The following is a 20,348-nucleotide window of genomic DNA, read 5'->3' as shown; positions in this document are numbered from 1 at the left end:
CAGTTACAGCAGCCCAAACAAATTCTAATATTAAAAAGTCAACTAAAACAAACCCTGACCTCGATGATGGTAACTTAAAAATTTTGATTCTGCTTGTTATCATCAGGTGTCTTCATTAATGCTCAATCATCACTCAATTTATCACTTAATTATCTCATTAACTTTCACACCGCTTCAGTGGGTGGAAAAAAAAATATTGCAGGACTTTTACTTTCTGACCCCTGGACTTTCCACCTCTGCGCGATACCTCCGTGGCTGATCCGCCACGGAGTCCTTTTGCTGTGTGGGGCTCCCATCCCAATTTTTTTCCACCAGCACGTCAAATTTCCTTCCTTCACAATTTTTTTTCCACCTCCACGTCCCTTTAGGGGCTCCGTAGTTTTTAGTTCTTTTGCTGTTGTAGGCAGTAAGGATCTTTGGAATAACTGAAATTATTTGTGAAATTATTGCAAAGTGATATGGAATTGTAATGCAGTCAAAACCTTCCTGGAACTACTTTAGCTGTGCGTTTACTGGTGTAATGTTTGAGTTTTGTTCAGGGGTGCGTTTCCCAAAAGCATCATTAGCCAACTAACATCGCAAGTTCTGTCATTACTTACATAGTTCAACGATTTGGTGTCTCCCGAAACCATAGTTCAAACAAACATTCGCAAACTGCATCACAAACTTGTGTGGTTAGAACGATAGCTCTCGAGCTGTGGTTAGAAGCATAGTTTCTTGTTTTTATGATATGGGGACTTAATAAATCGTTAGCTTGAGCAAAATAAGCAAGCTGACATTAAGTACAATGTATATCTTTTATTTTGAATATATACAAATGTCATTTATATATTTTAGTTAGTCAAGAGACTTAAAGCACCGTTTTTGAAGAGTGTGCATGTGCGTACATGCTCTAGTGCATAAGAACAAGCAATTGATTCTATCTGGAAATAAAGCAAAATAACTGAGGAAAATGAGAATTAGCCCTCTAATACCATGTCCGTAATTTATAGCAGAAATTCTAGCATTAATTCGATCTCAAACGGGTTCATTTAAAGAAGTTATTACTCCACCACCAGCGTGACGTCATTCACCAATGTGGTTGAACGACAAGTTTGCGACAATACAGTTTCTGGAAACGTCGTGACTAGCTAGTTGATTTGTTCAACGATGCATTGTACTATGGTAGTTCAGCAGCGAGTTACATCGTTGTTTGGGAAACACACCCCTGTTTAGTTGTTCATGTTTTGAGTTTGTTTTTCATTGGTCACATGTTCTCTTTGTTCTCAGTTTCCCGCCACTTGTTTGTTACAATGGTTCTAATTTGATTAGTGTTTGAGTTCAGCTGTGTCTTGTTAATTAGTCTCGTTAGATCTTCAGTTCACTGTTTATTTAAGCCCTGTGTTTCAGTATGTTCTTTGTCAGTTCTCTGTCACATATGTGTTCTGTTCCTGCCTGTTCCCTGAGTTTCTGTTTTGGATTCTGTTAGAATAAAACTACTGCTGTGTTTAGGTCCTGCTTCCTCAACTTTGATTTCAACCTCGTGTTACAACTGGAACATAATGTCACCTTAAAATTTGTCCTTAAAAAAACAGAATCAAGCATTCAACAACTCCATGGTATAAATTAAATCTTGTTTTTTTTCAATTATAAATGTGTTATTATTTCTATTAATAATGTGATTCTGTTTTTCTTAACATATTAGACAGGTAAAAGTAGCCTAATTTCAGCTCAAATCAATTCATATCAATTCATCAATTTTTTTTTCAGTATATCAGTGTTATAAGGGTATTAACATTGGTTATTATTGCAAAATAATCCCCAAACACGGAGCATCAGTCTTAATCTATCTACAAATGAAGAATTTTTTAATTTAATGTTTAGAATTAAAGATAAGCAATCATTTAACATGTTACAATAATAAAACTTTGTACACACAGACTTGATTTACTGAACAATACAAAGAACATACCTGTAAAAACAAAGTGGTCGTTGCGTGTTATGGCTTCTCAAAAAGATTCTTTGGTGATGCAGTAGACAGTGGTCTAGACTCACATCGCTTGCAGCTTACAGGTTCCCAACTAGGCAAATACCATATTGAAACATGGGTGGGTGCTTAAATATGGGTGTACCTAGTATGCTACAGCACACGACACTTTACCAGAGGTGGGACCAAGTCATTGTTTTGCAAATCACAAGTAAGTCTCGAGTCTTTCAAGTCTGTCAAGACAGACAAGTTTCAAGTTGCAAGTCCTCAACTCTTTGCCCAAATCAAAGTCTCAGTATTAATTACTATAGTAGCATTATACTAATTAATATTTTGTTTTCCTCTTCATTTCATGCAGGTTTCTCTTTATCCAATTAACATTCTGTATTATCTACTGTAAAAAAAAAAAAAAAAAAAAAACACAGTGAAAATTATGTAACCCCCCCCAAAAAAACAACAAAAAACAACAAAACAAAGCAAAAAAACAAAACAAAAACAAAACAAAAACAGCAACTGTGGTTGCCAGCATTTTACCATAAAATAGCAACCTTTTAGGTTTTACAGGACTTAAATTTACAGTGAAAACTGCAAATTACCTCTAAGGGGAAAAATGAATAATTATTCATAACTTATGATTAACTGATACAAATATTCATAATTAATCGGATTAACTTGATGTAGCTACATTAGCATTACAATCAATTAACCAGTTCTTCCTGTTAACACTCAGTATTGACTATTAATTAATACTAAGAAAGGGATATTTTTCATGGCCACTGAAAAATAATTCTTCCTTAGCATTTACAGCGCTTAGAGCATGTAACAATATCGATCATTTAAGTGACATTTATCTGCAGGCAGTGAGTCTGAACCAAATATGTATTGTGCACAAGTTTTATTAACTAAAACATGAACACAACTAATCTATCAAACACAGACACATGCAGAGAGGCATCATCGACGATGAGCAGGCAGGGGGGCAGCAGGGTGGAAGAAGCAGCAGGCCGCCGGGGCAGGATTTGTCTGATCGCCTCCGTCTGCTTCTGTGCAGCCGAGAACTGCTGCCCGATGTTCTCAACTGTGTTGCCAAAGAGGCCGGCCTGGGAGATAGGAGAGTCAAGGAAATGATACTTGTCAGTATCCCTCATATCCGCCAGTGTGAGCGCTCCATAATGTTTAGATTGTCTCATTTTAGATAAGAGAGACTGAGTAAACTAGATCATCCCCTGTGAAGGCCTCACTGACACGACAGCCAGTGGCACAGATGAATACGTGAATTGTGATGAATACGATCTTCAACTAAATGGAACTGGAATAAATATTTTGACTGTTGCAATCCCAATCGGACCTGTAACGCTGCACTGTTCGCGGTTGGCCAGAGGAGAACTGGCCCCCCGACTGAGCCTGTTTTCTCTCAAGGTTTTGTCTCCATTTTTATCACCTGTTTGTCATCTGATGTCACCTGATGGAGTTTGGGTTCCTTGCTGCTGTCGCCTTTGGCTTGCTTAGTTGGGGACACTTGATATTCAGCAGTGTTTTGATCTGTCTGCATTGACACCATTGTATGCAAACTGAACTGAGCTGGATGATGACATCACTGTTTTCTCCAGTGCTGATATAAATTAACTGATTATTGATTTTTACAACAGAAAGAATCAATACTGAATTTACTTAAGCCAGACAATGACACCATTTTCTTCTAGAGCTGCTGTGCAGCCAAAATTAGTCACTAGTTATCAATGTAAAGCTGCTTTGACACAATCTGCATTGTAAAAATCTCTATATAAATAAAGGTGACTTGACCTGACTTGATAGGAATAAAATGACCGGTCATGCAGAGACTCTTTGAATTTAAATCAAGATTTATTCACACTGGCCTCTATGTGAACACACTTGCCCGAAAAAAGTGCGGGGCACGATTTTACAATTTACCCCCCCCCCCCCCCTAAAATTTAGGTTCAATAAGGTTCAATTTTTGAATCTAGGGCACCTTTAAATAACTGTGGAGTCCATATCGTAAAAGTCTGTTTGCAAAGTCTGCGCCGAAATGCAATTGATTTAGCAAAGAATCCACAGTGAAAACAGAATAGAAATAAATAAAGCTTAACTGAGACATTCACATTGTTGAAAATATATAACCATATTCCTAGCATTAGGATCCTTTGAAAGGTAATGCTATTTTTAGTCCTGTATCGCTCTTCTCTCCTCCTCGTCCCAGTAACACGTAAGTGGGCGGGGCTAACATTGCAAAGATGAAGTAGGCGTTGATTTCTTCTGTGGAGGCAGATTTTTTATGTATTCACCATAGGCACATTCCAGGATCAGTCGTTCGCTGGGTCTTATGTCAATAAAAGCTTTTATTGGACTAACAAAACAGTTGGATATTCTTATAGTACGATGACCTCTTATATATCAAAAGCTCAAGGAAAAGTTGATTTCTCGATTCATGACCCCTTTAAAACTCATCTTTGATCATCAAAATTACACATTTAAACATTTTTTTTTTCCAGTGAAAAAAATTCTTCATGCCTTAAAATAACTTGAATGGAACTCTACACTCTTGCCTTATTTATTATATGTGGATCTATGAATATGCTAATTATGCTAACTCGCACAAGCTCAGAGATCTACTCGGTGATCTCACTGAGGTAAATGCTGCACAATGGTATTGCTTTTTACAACACCAGACACATAAAGGAAAATAATACGATTAGCCTTTTGCTTGACTATGTTAACAAACAGCTAATAATGTGTTGCAAATGTTACACAAACCATGATCCCATTTGCCAGTCAGTCAGCTGCCTTATAGCAATCAGTATCCTGACAAACGCTTTGAACAACTCAGAACGTCAGTTCAGAAAGGCTTATAGTTCATCATAACATCATTACATACATATACACCTGCAATATTGCCAAATCTACCTGATTTCTTATATCAACAGAAAAATATACCAGGAGATATTCTCTTGAGACTCTCCTGCTTCAGAGTGGTCATGTGCTAAGGCCCACCGGTACATTGATGTGATTGGTTACAAGATAGTTTGTGACGTCAGAAACACTATTTTAAACTGTGGGTTTGAGAATGTCTTTGGTTTACTGCAGTTTTAAAGAGAAAATACTCTTCAATGGTGTTGATGGATGAATTTGCACATGGTTTGTCTTAAAGCATATTAAAAACACCAGATAGACATTTAAACAACATCAAACACTTGATTTTCACCATAGGGGTACATCAAATTAGTCAGTGGAAATTAGTACCTCAAAAAGTTAAGTTGAGTGAAAAAAAAAATGAAAACTTTTCATGTACTGAAAACTTAAAAAAGTAAGTTAACCCAACTAAATTTTAGAAGTTGAAACAACATTAAATTTGGCATATTAACATACTTAATATTCTACGTAAATATAATTTAAATTATTATTATTATTATTATTTTTTTTATTTTTTTTTTATTTTTTACTGTCATTAATGACTTGCAGTGCCTGTGACTTAAATAATGTCCTGGCAAAAAAAAAAAAAAAAAAAAAAAAAAAAATTGCCAGTAACCTTTTGTGTTATTTTTCTTACAGGTTTCATTTTGCAATCACAGCTGCAAGAGCAAAGGAGAGTAGATTGGATCGGTAGTTTGAGTAATTAGATGTACTAAAACTTTAACACTAACCCACAAAATATTTACCACTTTTAACCATAAATCAATCAAACATGAATGGGCAATTTATTGCTCAGTCTGTGAAGATACAAGCAAGACCTTTTAAAACATGGTTTTCTATTCAAAACCTATTGAAATATAGGCTACTAGTTTGCATGGGAATATTTAAATGTATATAGTTTAAACAAATCCTACATGACTTGCATTTTTGCTTTTACCTTTTACTGCAATTCAAAGGCCTATTACAATTCTGTTCATTGCAAGCTATACACTCTTGAACAGGATGTGTAATTTTTTCTTATTTTGGTTAAAGTTCATATTTCTTCATTTAGTATTGCAGAAGCTAAGATACTTTTGTGTTTCCAAGAAGACAAAATACCCTGATCAAGTTTGAAAAGTTCACACACCCCTTAATGTATCTTAATGCTGTTTTGAGCATCAGTGAATGTCTTCCTATTTTGTCTTCCTGAGTCCCTCAGTTGTCCTCAGTCTGAAAAGATGTATCTCAAATACAGTACATGTCATACAGTGAATGTTGGAAAAGGGTTCAACCTTACAGAAGATGCAGATATACAGAGGATACATAAAATTAAATGAGCCTTTTTTAATGCAGATTAACAAAGTTATTGAAAGCGGAAGTCCGAATGTGCGAATATAAAACCAACTTTACCGAAGTCTCTGGTCCAACATCCAACCAAAAAAAATAAATAAATACAATCTCAACAATAATTCAACCTAAAATAAACGGTAATCGTGCATCCCTGTAAGGGAAAACACAATCCATTACTGAAAATAAATATTTACAATACAAAGGAAAAAAAAAAAAAAAATCACATTACCAAAACATTTTAGAAGAAATAAAACATTCAGGAAAAACATTCAAATCATTAAAACATTTAAAACTCCCTTTTTAAACCCTTTATTTTTTAAATAAAAAAAAAAAAATAATACCTCTACCATCTGTAATTTTGGTTTATGACACTCGGGCAACCATCCAGCCATAATACTAAAAAACAAACAAAATAACATCATCAATAAAACACTTGTAAAATACACATGGCCACGCGATCATCGGATAATAAAACTACTACCTCCTAAATGATGCTTCATGTGTTCAACACTCAATAATCTTCCAATATTTGACATGTGACTGCACAAACGATCCTTACATTTGGTCTATTGCCACCATGCAACACGTAAACCTGCTGCGACTTCCATTTCAATGAACAGGAAGACGTACAGCAAAGAGAAGGGCAACGCATTATTTAACACATCACTACATTTATAATAATTTCACAAAACTTACTAATCTAGCATCACAATGCCATACCTTAGATCTGCCGCGACTTCCATTCATAAATCGTCAGTGGGAAAAAAAAGGGTGGAAGTAGAAGAACAAATCTCATCACTTTCTTTTATAGAACTGAGGCTGATGGGATTTTTTTTCTGAAACGCCCCGTTACACAATGATGAAAAATGACAATGTTCCTATAATTATAAATTAAATCTTCACCAATCCAGGCAGCACCGGGCTCATTCGAACCGTCTAGATGAACTCTGTCCACACTATGAATTTCATGCATTTTCGTTGAAGAAGAAGCGGAAGAAGAAGAAGCGGAAGCGACGACTGCGGCATAATAAAAGATCCGCTGCTGTCGAGACGTGTGTCGCGCTCGTCTATTATTAGCAATCGCTCCAGCGGCCTTGTTAATACTCTCACAGCATTCGGCCATGCTCCACTTCATAACGTTAATAATCTCATCCATGAGCATGATTTCTGACTGAGTCCCGTCCTGATTCTTTTCCACCGGTTGTAGACGTGAAGACAACACCTCCCATGATTCTGTGAAATCAAGGTGTCATCGAGCTTCGCCTTTGTTTTGAATGAGTGACCTCTAGCGGGGAAAATTTACATATTGTGGCTTTAACAGATCAAATATTCACTTATCCCTGTGATCTTCCAGATGAAGGTTAGTTTTAAAGTAACCAACAGTTTAATGTTTACGAATGACTATAATTGTATCCTAATTTAGTTACTTGGTGTTTGGTAATGAAGGGCCTACTTTGCATCAGCAATACTGACTCAATGACAAACAAGTCATTTATAAGAAGACAACTGATGGCACCTGTATTCAACTAGTTTCTAACTAATTAATCATTTGATTGTTAATCATAAATATAGGGGGCTGCTGCTCGTGTAGTGGTATGAACTCAAGTAGTCTGGATCTACAAGAAATGTAGAAAAACAGGTCAGAAAATCAAGCAATTCATGTGTACAAATATTAATAAAACACAATATTGAAAACTTTGTCATTTTCACACATCTTGTTAATGCAGTCAAAACCCAGGAGGAAGACAGAACAGATTCAGCATTGTATAAACCAACAACATGACAAAAGGTAACAAGATGTAAGAAGCTGTTGCAGTCAGAGTGTGACTGAAGTTTACAGCTATATACGTGGGTGGTTTATCAACTCCACCATCATTATTATTACTGCGGTTCATCATTATTCTGAGCTCAAATATTAGCATCCATTAGTTGCTTTGTAGACATGCAGTAAAAGTATCTTTTCTGTTGCTTTTGTCTGAAAGACAATCATTCTCGGCACAGAGGTTGTCGAAACGAATCTTCAGAACATAAATATATTCTTTGATTATTTAATTGTTTAAAAAGTCCTGATTGATGTCACTTCCTCTAGCTGTTCCATGTTAGCATTTGTCCTCTACAGTAGTTTTTCAAAGCAAAGCACATTTGTCAGTATTTGTAGATAAAGATTACATTAATAAGGTCTTGTTATTAAGAGAATAACAAAGCTATTCAGAGAGAAAGCTAGCCTAAGTAGTTCTGTCTAAGCAGCACTTTCCTGATTTAGTTATTTTTCCTTTCAGAAATCAAAGACGGAGCCCGTGTATGAAAATGTCCCCAAAAAACAATGATCAAACATTGTATCTAGTGGAAGTGATGATAGAATTCATACAGGTCCCTGCCTCACACCATTTGGTTTTATTCACAGCCAATGTCTGTATTTGTTTTCACTCTTAATTGTGATGTCTGAAATTTTGTTTTAATTTAGTAGTTTACCATCAGAGCATACAGAAAATGTTCAATTTTTAGTTTATGTGGAAATGGGCTCCTTTGTCTTTCATTTACTTTTTTTTTTTTTTTACTTATTTTAAATTAAACAATTGGATATTGAGTACATTGGTTTAAACTATCACACACAATAACTTTGCTGGATATTTAGGAAAATGTAACACAAGCACATCATCGCTCTCTAGTGTCCAAAGCAGAAAATTCATCTCTCTGATACTAGCACTCTACTTGGAGAGGGTGTGCTGGAAATCAGGGGTGGCGAACGTTGGTCCTGGAGAGCCACAGTCCTGCAGAGTTTTACTCCAACTCTAATCAAACACACCTGAACAAGCTAATCAATGTCTGAAGGGTTACTAGAAAGATACAGGTGAGTTTGGAGCTGAACTCTGCAGGGCTGAGTTTACCACCCCTGTTATACCCTTACGGAACAAAAATACATGGGAATATACTGCAAAATATAATGTGATGTATTACATAATACATTTCCACATATGGGAAACTTGTGCTTATATTTTTCAATATACTGCAATATATGCATTGACCATGTATGGCTATATTTTGATACAAAATATTTATAAATGAAGACAAAAATAGCATTACATTCATAAAGTTTTATCCTTAATTATGTACATATATTGCACATACATGTTCCCATATAAATGCGAATGTATTGTACACACATATATACACACATTCATGGAATGAGTTACAATCAGTGGTTACAACAGACTTCTAGTTCCCAGCATGCTTTCCTTCTGACTGTTAAAGGAGAGTAAATATTAAAACTAAGAGTTATTTCATGCATTTTGCTCAATATTAGGCTAATATAGGGGGAAATCTGTTAGAGTTTAATGTTCTATTATTTTGAAATTTAAAAGGTTTTCTGGTATGCATGAGTTTTTGTGGTTAGGTTTATGATTGGCTGAACACTGTTAATACTATAATAATTTTATTTTAACAGTAACGGCTGTGCACACTATAGCACAGTGATAGCCTCTATGGTAGAAACTTTAGTACACGCAGGTGTGCTTTTGTTAACTAACTTAACCATATATGTGTTCAAACTGCATGAGTAAATATACCCGCAGTATATAATGCATGCAGTACCATATCTGATCACATATAAATCTATATATTATGAAGTATATTACTGAATATAAAATGACATACATTATGATATATTAGTAAATATATCACATATTTTCAATATATGAAAAGCGTCAATTCCTTATGTATTATTCAATATATTGTAATATATTTACGCAATATATTTTTCTGTATATTTTCAAATACTGTTAAATCATGTAATATATTGATCATTCATATATAGGGAAATATATTTTCTTTCCATAAGGGTAGACTCGAAAGAAATGCTAAAGAACCAATAACACAAAATAAGACACTGATAATTGCGCATCACATTGCCTGTTTGAACAATGGCAAAGTCAAGAAGAAAATAAACATTGTGTTTTATTTTCTGAAATGTAAATGTTTGACTTTACAGTATAGTGAATTGACACACAAAGAAGAAAAGAACCATGATCTGGAACCTACAAATGGCTCCAACATTACAAAGAACATTCAAGTTACTTTCATTGTTTAAAAAAATAAAATAAAACAGCATATATGGTTATATCATATGGTTTTTATTTAGGAGATTTTGAAATATTTACAAAATATATTCAAAAGTACTTTGCTTCACAAAATGGTGAGGAATTCTTCTTTTGGCTGGTTGCACCATTTGTCTCCTTTGCTGGCAGTGACACTATTCCACAAACACATAAAGAACACAATATGAATATGATAAAACAGACAGAAAAGGAGAAAACATCATACTGGATGGTAATAGATGATGTGAATGATTGAAGGTTTACCCTCAGAAAGATCTGCAGCAAAATCTTCATTCAATCACCATTAGTAGCCATCAATGTATGAAATAAGATTCACAGAAGGTAAAAGAAATGAAAAGACTAGTTACACAAATACAAAACTATTAAAGACGCGTTTTTTTCTGCCATTTGCAGAATGTATGGTGCGGTTTCTTTTCCTAATATTTAACACAATGTCACAATGCTCAATGATTAAAATATAACTAAAATGCTTGAACTATTATATTGGCAAGTAATATATACAGGGTACCAGTAAAAAATTTGGAAACAATTTTTTATGTTCTTGAAAGAAGTCACTTATGCTCATCAAGCCTGCATTTATTTGACCAAAAGTATAGAAAAAAACAGAAAAAAAAACAGAACAGTAATATTGTGAAATATTACAATTTAAAATAATGGTTTCCTATTTTAATATACTTTAAATATAATTTATTCCTGTGATGTAATGCTGAATTTTCATCAGCCATTGCTCAGTCTTAGTGTCACATGATCCTTCAGAAATCATTCTGATATGCCGATTTATTATCAGTGTTGGAAACAGTTGTGCTGCCTTTTTCTTTTCTTTTTTTGGAACCTGTGATACTTTTTTCAGGATTCATTGATGAATAAAAAGTTTTTTTAAGAAGAGAATAATTTATTCAAAATAGAAATCTTTTCTAACAATATATATATTCTGTAGTCCTGGGTGGAGTGCCTTCTGGTGGCTATAAAGGGCACTCCAGCTGGTGTTTGTGACAATAAGTCTTTACTATCATTACCTTGCTAAATAAAAGTATTAGTTTCTGTCAAAAAAGAAAGAAGAAATGACTGATTCCAATCTTTTGAACAATAGTGTATATTGCAACTAAAGAGTTCTATTTGGAATAAATGCTGTTCTTTTTTTAACTTTATATTCTTCAAAGGATCCTCAAAAAAGGTTATAAAACAATATTAAGCAGCACAACTGTTTCCAACATTGATAATAAATCAACATATTAGAATGATTTCTGAAGGATCATGTGACACTGAAAACTGGAGAAAAATTCAGTGTTTAATATCTCACCTTGAGTGCTCTGCCTCCCGTATGTCACAAAAATTTGAACAACAACAAATCTTGATTAAACACACATTACTTTGGTTAAAATTAGAATAAAAGTTTGTATTTTCACATCTAATGAAAGACTTGTTTCACACAATTAAAACTCATTCTTGTTAAATCAGCTTTTTGCAATACTCACTTTTCCTTTTTGCTTGATTCTTTCAATAACAAAACACACCAGCGGCTGAAACCGTTATCAGCAGAACAACAGAAACACATATTCCTTCTACAGATGAACTTGAATCTGGAACAGCTAAAGAGATACAGTCAATATTACTAAACATCATCTGATTATCCATTTACAATATAATTGATTGATATTTACACCTTTTGTTGCCAGCTTTTTATGTTTTAACTAATAAATCTGATGAGCTTATGAAGAGGAGCAGTTAAAACAGCATCACAACACTGTCAGATCAACACCAAACTGCAGTGTTTATTGGAAAAAGATCAAAATTGTTATGCATGTTTTATATAAACATAAGACTTGGGAACAGCTTGTGTTTGTTGTGATGCTGATATACAACTTTGATATGCATGTGAAGATGATAGAGACTATTTAGATACTATTTTAATACTTGAGATAAAGCTCTTTTTTTCAAATAGGAGACAATGAAAACAATATTATTGAGCCGTATTCAAAAACTGGAGGAGAAATTCAATGAATAAATAAGTTATACTCACCAATGACAGTTAATACAGTGAATATTCTGTCAACACCGCTGCTGCTACTGCTGATCTTCAGTTTGTATTCTCCAGAGTGTGTGTTTCTGATGTTTGTGATGGTCAGAGATCCAGTCTGATGATCCAGCTTCAGTCTGTCTCTGAATCTCTTCATCACACTGGAACATCTGTACAGATCTTACTCTGATCTTCCAGTGATTTCAGCAATTAGAAATCTGATTAAAATACCATATAATTGAATAATTTAGGGTTTTAATTAAACCAGAGTCTAAAGTAACAGATTTGCCCACTGACTTTCTCTTCATTTCATCTCGTTCAGCAGCAGGAACATCTGAAACACAAACCATCAGAAACTGTAGAGTTTTCTCTCCAGAAAGATAACTGGATTTTATGAGCATAATACAGAAAAAAGTGAAAAATTACGTTAACTTTCTTGATTAGGCCAATTCTACATCATAACTGCATCTCACTTCCACTGATATTGTGCTTTTGAGCCTATTCTATTTATAAAATGGGCTTTAAAATATTTTTCACGCAGTTATTGCAAATTCTGCCGATTTAAATGTCAGTAGGGTAAAGTTAATTACACGAGGTCTTCAAAACTGAGAGAATGACTTGAAAACAATATTAAGAATTAGTAATTTTACGATTTAAGCAACATCCAACAGAAAAACATTTTTCTAGAAATCATAGCCAGTGAAAATATTGAGGAAGCAAGTAGAAAAAGGCAGTGGTCTGAAAAGAGAAATAACTTTACTGCTGTGCCATTGAATGACTAAATTAGACCCACTAAAGACAGTAATGCTGAAGCTCCTAATAATACTGCTGCTGTTGATCTGTAGTTTATAAGTCCAGAGTCTGTGATTTTGGTGTTTGTGATGGTCAGAAATCCAGTGGTCCAGCTTCAGTCTGTCTCTGAATCTCTCATCACCATATGTGGTGTACAGGATGAGGCCGAGAGCAGTGGGAACAGAGCGCGGCTGGTAGCGTGAGTGTTAATGAGCATCACCTGTGCGCCACACCGGTCTCGAGTTTCTCACGGAGGAGCTCGCCCGTTCCCACAGCTCTCGGCCTCGTCCTGCTCGCCACACCATCTTTACACTGACCATCTCTACTGATCTTATTAGGATGTCCAGTGATTTCAGCGATGACAATGTCATTAACCCCTTAAGACCGGATGGAGCGTCGGTGTGTCTCTCTTTAAAAGCCAATAAAAATTGAATCCATATAGGTAGCACAAAAATTCTTTTTGCATACAAAACCAGAGACTTTAAACTTTCATATCAAGCCTCCAACATGCTTCTGTTGCGTTGTTTTCACCCTCTAATGAGTCTGAGTAATATGTGTTTACAACAAAAATAGCACAGCCGCTAACTACTTGGGTAAAGTTGGTTTTATATTCGCACATTCGGACTTCTGATAAATTCAGACTTTCCAATAAATGTGCAATAAATTAATGTTTGTGAATTTTAAGCAGCGACATGATATTGACACCAACAATGTCAACTTCAACATTTTTCACAGTCGATCAAAATGGCAAGTATTGTTTTAATGGCAATTTACTTGTGAATGTCACTGAATGTCAATGTAGTGTGATTAACAAGGCATTGAATACGGATGTCCGAATGTGCGAATATAAAACCAACTTTACCCAAGTGTCTCACATCTCTCCGGGATGCAGTATGTATCCAATGTTCCCATCCATGTTCGTTTTCCAACGTGGAATAACACATAATAGATATCATTTTAAAGCTTAATCTCATCTTTTTAATGACAACCATTTTGAAAAACTCTTAACGAGTGCTGAGAAGCACCTCTAAACCGGAGTTTACCGCCCGTTGGCGCCACCTGGCTGCGGAAAAAATGAACAACAATTTTTCAAACTATTCTTCATGCTATCACCACGAAATTTGAACCAGATGCAGCTCACATATAGGAGAGCATCACCAAAAAAGAATTTTTTAGCGATCTTATTGTGTTCCTGAGTTATTCCATGTCAAATAAAAAAAAGAAAAAAGATTTTTAAAAAAAGAAAGAAAATTATATATATTTTTTGTCTTTTATCAGCTGTTTCTCAGCAAGAAAATATCCAAATGTAATGTAATTTATATTTTCTTAAAATTTAAAATGTTTTCTATCAATGTACCTTTTGACTCTCCTTGCTAGAGTTTTGGAGTTATGAGTCTTTACCTTTGTGTGTGTCGCTCAGAAAAAAAAAAAAAAAAAAAACTCTAAAAAGCCTTCAGGTCTTAAAGGGTTAAAATACCACGTCATCAAATCTACATGATTTACTGCACCAGTGTATAAAGTGACTGATTTCCTCTCCTTCACTGGCACTGTCTTCTTTTGATCTGTAGCAAAAACACCAGAAGCACAAATCGCCAGTTGACTGAAAGATCCTTTTTAGGGAAAACTCAACAACAACAAATTGCTATGATGAAAAAAGCACATAATAATTTCCTGGATCTTGAGAAATTCAGTAGAAACAAAAGTAACTGCAAAATAAATTATGGTAGTTGCTTTTTCTGAACTCCTCAACTTCTGTCTCATTTGACCTATTTTGTGTTTAAAGACTTTTATGTTGAAGTGTTTTTCTCTGTTGCTTGTGTTCTGCTATTTCACTGTTGCAAGTTTGGTAGTTCAGCCTTGTTTGGACCTCTGCCACATTTGGATTATCTTTGTTGTGTATTTGTAAATAAACTGCTGCAGTTAGATTCTCACATCACCTCATTCCTGCCAGACCGAAACAATACAAGTATTTTGCTGGACTGTGATTTAAACACATGCTTTTAAACATTCTTTATGTGACTCACCATGAACAGTAACATTGAAGATCTTTTCACTGCTGCTGCTGCCTAAAATCTTCAGTTTATAAAGTCCGGTATCTGAGGTCATTATGTTTGTGATGGTCAGAGATCCAGTCTGCTGATCCAGCTTCAGTCTGTTTCTGAATCTCTTACCACACTGTTTATCTGCACAGGTCTTAGAGAGATTTCCAGTGATTTGAGCGATGCGAATGTCATTATAATACCATCTAATTCTATCTTGTTGGTTTGTTTCAACACCACTGTGCAGAGTGACTGAATCTCCTTCATTTGCTGACACTGTAATTTCTTCAACACCAAACACACCTGAAGAAGAAACAAACATTTACATATAAATCACTTACAAAATATCACATCTGTCAGGATCACCATCATTAAAATTGATTGACAATTATACAGTTTGGAATGGCGGTATGGTTCTGTTTTGGGCAAAACCTTCCTGCCCATCCATGCAGCCTAGCATGGGCTGAGTTATATTAATAAACATCCTGGCACTTCCAAGCTTTAGCTATAATGGCAGTGAATGGGGTGCCACGAGTTTGAAGCATCAGAGAGTCAGCTGATGCGAGCTCATGTGACCTGACAGAACTAACGCTATACGCTTGATTAAAAGTGTTGTAAATACTCCCCCCCCTGTAAATCATAAAGATCATGTAAAGAAATACAACTTGATTCATAACAGATTTACAAAAATCACACATCCCCCCCCCCCCCCCCAAAACAACTCACATTGTATTGAAGCTACATCTTGTGTTTATGAAAAAACAGCATAACCTTTGTCTGAAAATATAAACATTAATTTAATCAATTCTCATTTGCTACTTAAATCGACAACATTTTAAAAAACATAAAATATTGGTTCAAACTACCTCAGAATCAACTTTGCGCTGCTGCCCGCAATCACGTCAAGAATCAGACAACTTTGCACGTGCGTCTTGAGAAGCAGTTGTTTTGCAAAGTGCTGCAGCAAGAAAAATAAAATCAAAGGCACCTTTAACCCCGTTGTACCCTAATGCACTGCAAGTCTTCATTTAACACACTATAAATGTCAGAGTCACCATCATGTTCTGTTTGATTTGGTTGTCATTCGTCACGTTCTTCTCTGTTCTATGTACTGTTATTTTACAGGTATTCCCTGAATTATTACAATAAAACACTTTCACTGCAAAACATAATCTTAAAAAAATATATGGTCAAATAACTTTCAGCAAGGGTGTCCACAACTTGATGCAGCTATGCCAGGGGACAAGACCCTAAGGAAAAAGATTATTGATAAAGAGCTGATGGGAATGAGCTTTCAAGAGCCGACTGAGACCATGAGGTGATTGTCCGTAATTTCTGGGGAGACCAAAGTAAAATTTATTAACATGATGTTGGTTGCCCTATTGGCAAGAACTGTATAGAAGTTTCAGATTCAGCATTACGATGAATCCCTGAATCTGTGAGGCTGTGTGATTTTGAACTAATGTGTCTCTATCATAGTTTTATTCCTGCAGGTCATTAGACATGGCAGAGTATAATTCCAAAGCATGGTAGGTTGTTTTGATTAGAACCAAAACAACCCAGCTGACTTTTGTGAAAAAGAATGATAATGAACAGAGATGTTCTGAGACTGGATAACAGATCATGTAAAAACTAAAGGATAAAATGTGAAGTTTAAATATGTTTTTTAGATTTAACACCAAAAGCAATCTTTGAGCAGGTTCATATTCATGTGTCTTGTGTGAGTGTGTGTGATGGTGACTGTACTTTATGTATTGTATTTGTTAGTTTGGGGAACTATTCTGCCCCATATATCATTAACCTCTGGAATGAGTGTTTTATCATTAGAGATGGCTTAAGTGAAACGACAAATTTTGACAAGCATTCAACTGAGGGTCTAAATTTGAACACTGTCGGCTATGTGTGGTCACAATCAGAGGTGGGTAATCCAGGGGTCAAAGAGTAAAAGTCCTGCCATATTTTTATTCCACCCACTGAAGCATTAATGAGATAAATAAGTGATTAATTGAGTGATGATTGAGCATTATTGAAGACACCTGATGATAACAAGCAGAATCACCAAAGGAGAAAATCACAATTTTTAAGACACCATCATCGAGGTCAGGGTTTGTTTTAGTTGCGCTTTTGACCCTTTACTTTTTAATATTAGATTTTGTTTGGGCAATTTTAATTGCTTTAAAACCAACCAGACAAGCAAAGTTAAAAGATGACCAGGTGTTGGTTATGTTTTCACATAATCATTATTTGATCTGAATCACTGAACTCATTTAGAGCCCAATCTCTTAGATTTAGATTTACATTATTGATTACAGCAGCACTGTGATCCTACAGCACAAGATCAACTTTTACAATACAGATTTATTTATTTATTTATTTTTTTTTAAGTTGTCCTTATCACAAAAAATATATAATCAGCGTATGAATCTCAACAACGGTGACAAGCAACATATTCTGATAAATTGATCAACTCTGAACATTAGAAAACAAGCTACTAAAAAGTCACAGAAAAACAGCAAAATTTAAATAGTGAGAATAAAGAAAATTACTAAGACAATTCAGCTCATAATTTATTCATGCAGCAATGCATGATGGGAGGCATGGATGAATTTTGATTGGTGGCACCCAGAATGCATTGCAACATGCTTTATGATGGCCACCACTGTTGATATTCACAGGATGATTCTTGATGTCTGTGTGTTTAAATGAGCTTTGTTTTTTTAAATCAGAACTCTAAAGAAAAATTGTATTGATAAAGTTGATCTTGTGCTGTAGAATCACAGTGCTGCTGTAATCAATAATGTAACTCTAACTCAGAGATTGGGCTCTAAATGAGTTCAGTGATTCAGATCAAATAATGATTATGTAAAAACATAGCCAACATCACCTGATCATCTTTTAACTTTGCTTGTCTGGTTGGTTTTAATGCAGTTAAAACTGCCCAAACAAAATCTAATATTAAAAAGTCAAGGGTCAAGAGCTCAACTAAAACAAACCCTGACCTTGATGATGGTGTCTTAAAAATTGTGATTTTCTCCTTTGGTGATTCTGCTTGTTATCATCAGGTGTCTTCAATAATGCTCAATCATCACTCAATTAATCACTTATTTATCTCATTAATGCTTCAGTGGGTGGAATAAAAATATGGCAGGACTTTTACTCTTTGACCCCTGGATTACCCACCTCTGGTCACAATGCTAAATGTAAAATGTTGTAGACTTGACAACAGAGAAACAGTGACCCACTGGCAATCAAAATTATCCAGAGAGCCCAGTAACATTCACAGTATGAAGGACTGGTGGGAGAACAAAGGAGGATGGGAAGGAATAGCATTGTTGTTTGTATATGGCTCTGCATTCAGAGACAAAACAACAGGCCTCAATTGCGAAGGATAAGTTGTGACCATGGATTGTGAAGTGTTAGTTTCAGGGCTGCTGTCCTCTAACTAATTGGCATAAGCAGATGAGCTTGTGACTCTCACTGGTGCGGGTAAACTGATGACTGACAAAATTGTGACTATTTACACAGACTTATTGATTATTGGTTCGGGGTGGTAGATGATTGAGGTGCTGTGGTTTGAATTTTGTGCTGACAAACTAATGCAAAAAGTTTCTGTTTCTGTAGGAAGTGCTGGAGCAGACACAGGAGATTGTGTGTAAAATGTTATCTGAAAATAACCTTGATTCTTCTAACTCTTTACAGAGCATGTTCAGATGCAGAGTAAGCTGGAGGAAATCTGGTTGCAGAATTAAAGATGGGGTTTAGTCAGAGGTGGACATTCCAGGGGTCAGAAAGTAAAAGTCCTGCCATATTTTTATCTCATCCACTGAAGCATTAATGAGATAATTAAGTGATAAATTGAGTGATGATTGAGCATTATTGAAGACACCTGATGATAAAAAGCAGAATCGCCAAAGGAGAAAATCAAAATTTTTAAGTTACCATCATCGAGGTCAGGGTTTGTTTTAGTTGAGCTCTTGACCCTTGCCTTTTTAATATTAGATTTTGTTTGGGCGGTTTTAACTGCATTAAAACCAACCAGACAAGCAAAGTTAAAAGATGATCAGGTGATGTTGGTTATGTTTTTACGTAATCATTATTTGATCTGAGTCACTGAACTCATTTAAAGCCCAATCTCATGATGGGAGCCATGGATGAATTTTGATTGGTGGCTCCCAGAATGCACTGCAACATGCTTTATGATGGCCGCCACTGTTGAGATTCACAGGATGATTCTTGATGTTTGTGTGTTTAAATGAGCGCTTTTTTTTTTTTTTTTTAAATCAGAACTCAAAAAAAAAAAAAAAATTGTATTGATAAAGCTGATCTTCTGTAGAATCACAGTGCTGCTGTAATCAATAATGTAAATCTAACTCAGAGATTGGGCTCTAAATGAGTTCAGTGATTCAGATCGAATATGTAAAAACATAACCAACAACACCTGATCATCTTTTAACTTTGCTTGTCTGTTTGGTTTTAATGCAGTTAAAACTGCCTCAAACAAAATCTAATATTAAACAGTCAAGGATCAAGAGCTCAACTAAAACAAACCCTGACCTCGATGATGGTAACTTAAAAATTGTGATTTTCTCCTTTGGTGATTCTGCTTGTTATCATCAGGTGTCTTCAATAATGCTCAATCATCACTCAATTAATCACTTATTTATCTCATTAATGCTTCAGTGGGTGGAATAAAAATATGGCAGGACTTTTACTTTCTGACCCCTTACCAAGGTTCGACAATGACACATCATGGGCTACAAAATACATCTGTTATGAAAAGATGGTGTACAACTAAGATGGTACATGCCATATGTTTGTAAAATGAAGGATGCTATCTTTAGTTCTATGATTGGGCAATGTACCTCAATTTGTTGTTTGTACGAAAATCAGAGATGAAGACTATAAATGTGATGTAATAACATAAATTTACTTGTTTTCATATTTTTTTAAAGGTGCCCTAGATTAAAAAATTGAATTTACCTCGGCATAGTTAAATAACAATAGTTCAGTACATGGAAAAGACATACAGTGAGTCTCAAACTCCATTGTTTCCTCCTTCTTATATAAATCTCATTTGTTTAAACGACCTCTGAAGAACAGGCGAATCTCAACATAACACCGACTGTTACGTAACAGTCGGGGTGTACGCCCTTCAATATTTG

General features: G+C 35.1%; 1 protein-coding gene and 1 long non-coding RNA gene across 2 annotated transcripts in view; one reads left to right on the top strand and one right to left on the bottom strand.

The window, feature by feature from the left end:
• The window catches only part of LOC125271632, a 37,752-nt gene extending 29,125 nt beyond the window's left edge, over positions 1-8,627 (top strand). The window contains exon 3 of the long non-coding RNA XR_007185672.1: positions 8,503-8,627. This is a non-coding gene — a long non-coding RNA (uncharacterized LOC125271632). The remainder of the gene's footprint in view (positions 1-8,502) is intronic.
• A 3,186-nt stretch (positions 8,628-11,813) lies between these two features.
• Positions 11,814-20,348, bottom strand: part of LOC125271626 (junctional adhesion molecule C-like) — a 75,856-nt gene continuing 67,321 nt past the window's right edge. The window contains exon 4 of the mRNA XM_048195742.1: positions 11,814-11,927. Coding sequence (XP_048051699.1) covers positions 11,836-11,927 — 92 coding nt within the window. The 3' untranslated portion in view covers positions 11,814-11,835. The remainder of the gene's footprint in view (positions 11,928-20,348) is intronic.

This window comes from Megalobrama amblycephala, linkage group LG7, assembly GCF_018812025.1.
Source record: "Megalobrama amblycephala isolate DHTTF-2021 linkage group LG7, ASM1881202v1, whole genome shotgun sequence".
Classification (NCBI taxonomy): domain Eukaryota; kingdom Metazoa; phylum Chordata; class Actinopteri; order Cypriniformes; family Xenocyprididae; genus Megalobrama; species Megalobrama amblycephala.
Note: the sequence above shows the minus strand (reverse complement) of the source record. Positions and strands in the feature narration are given on the sequence as shown.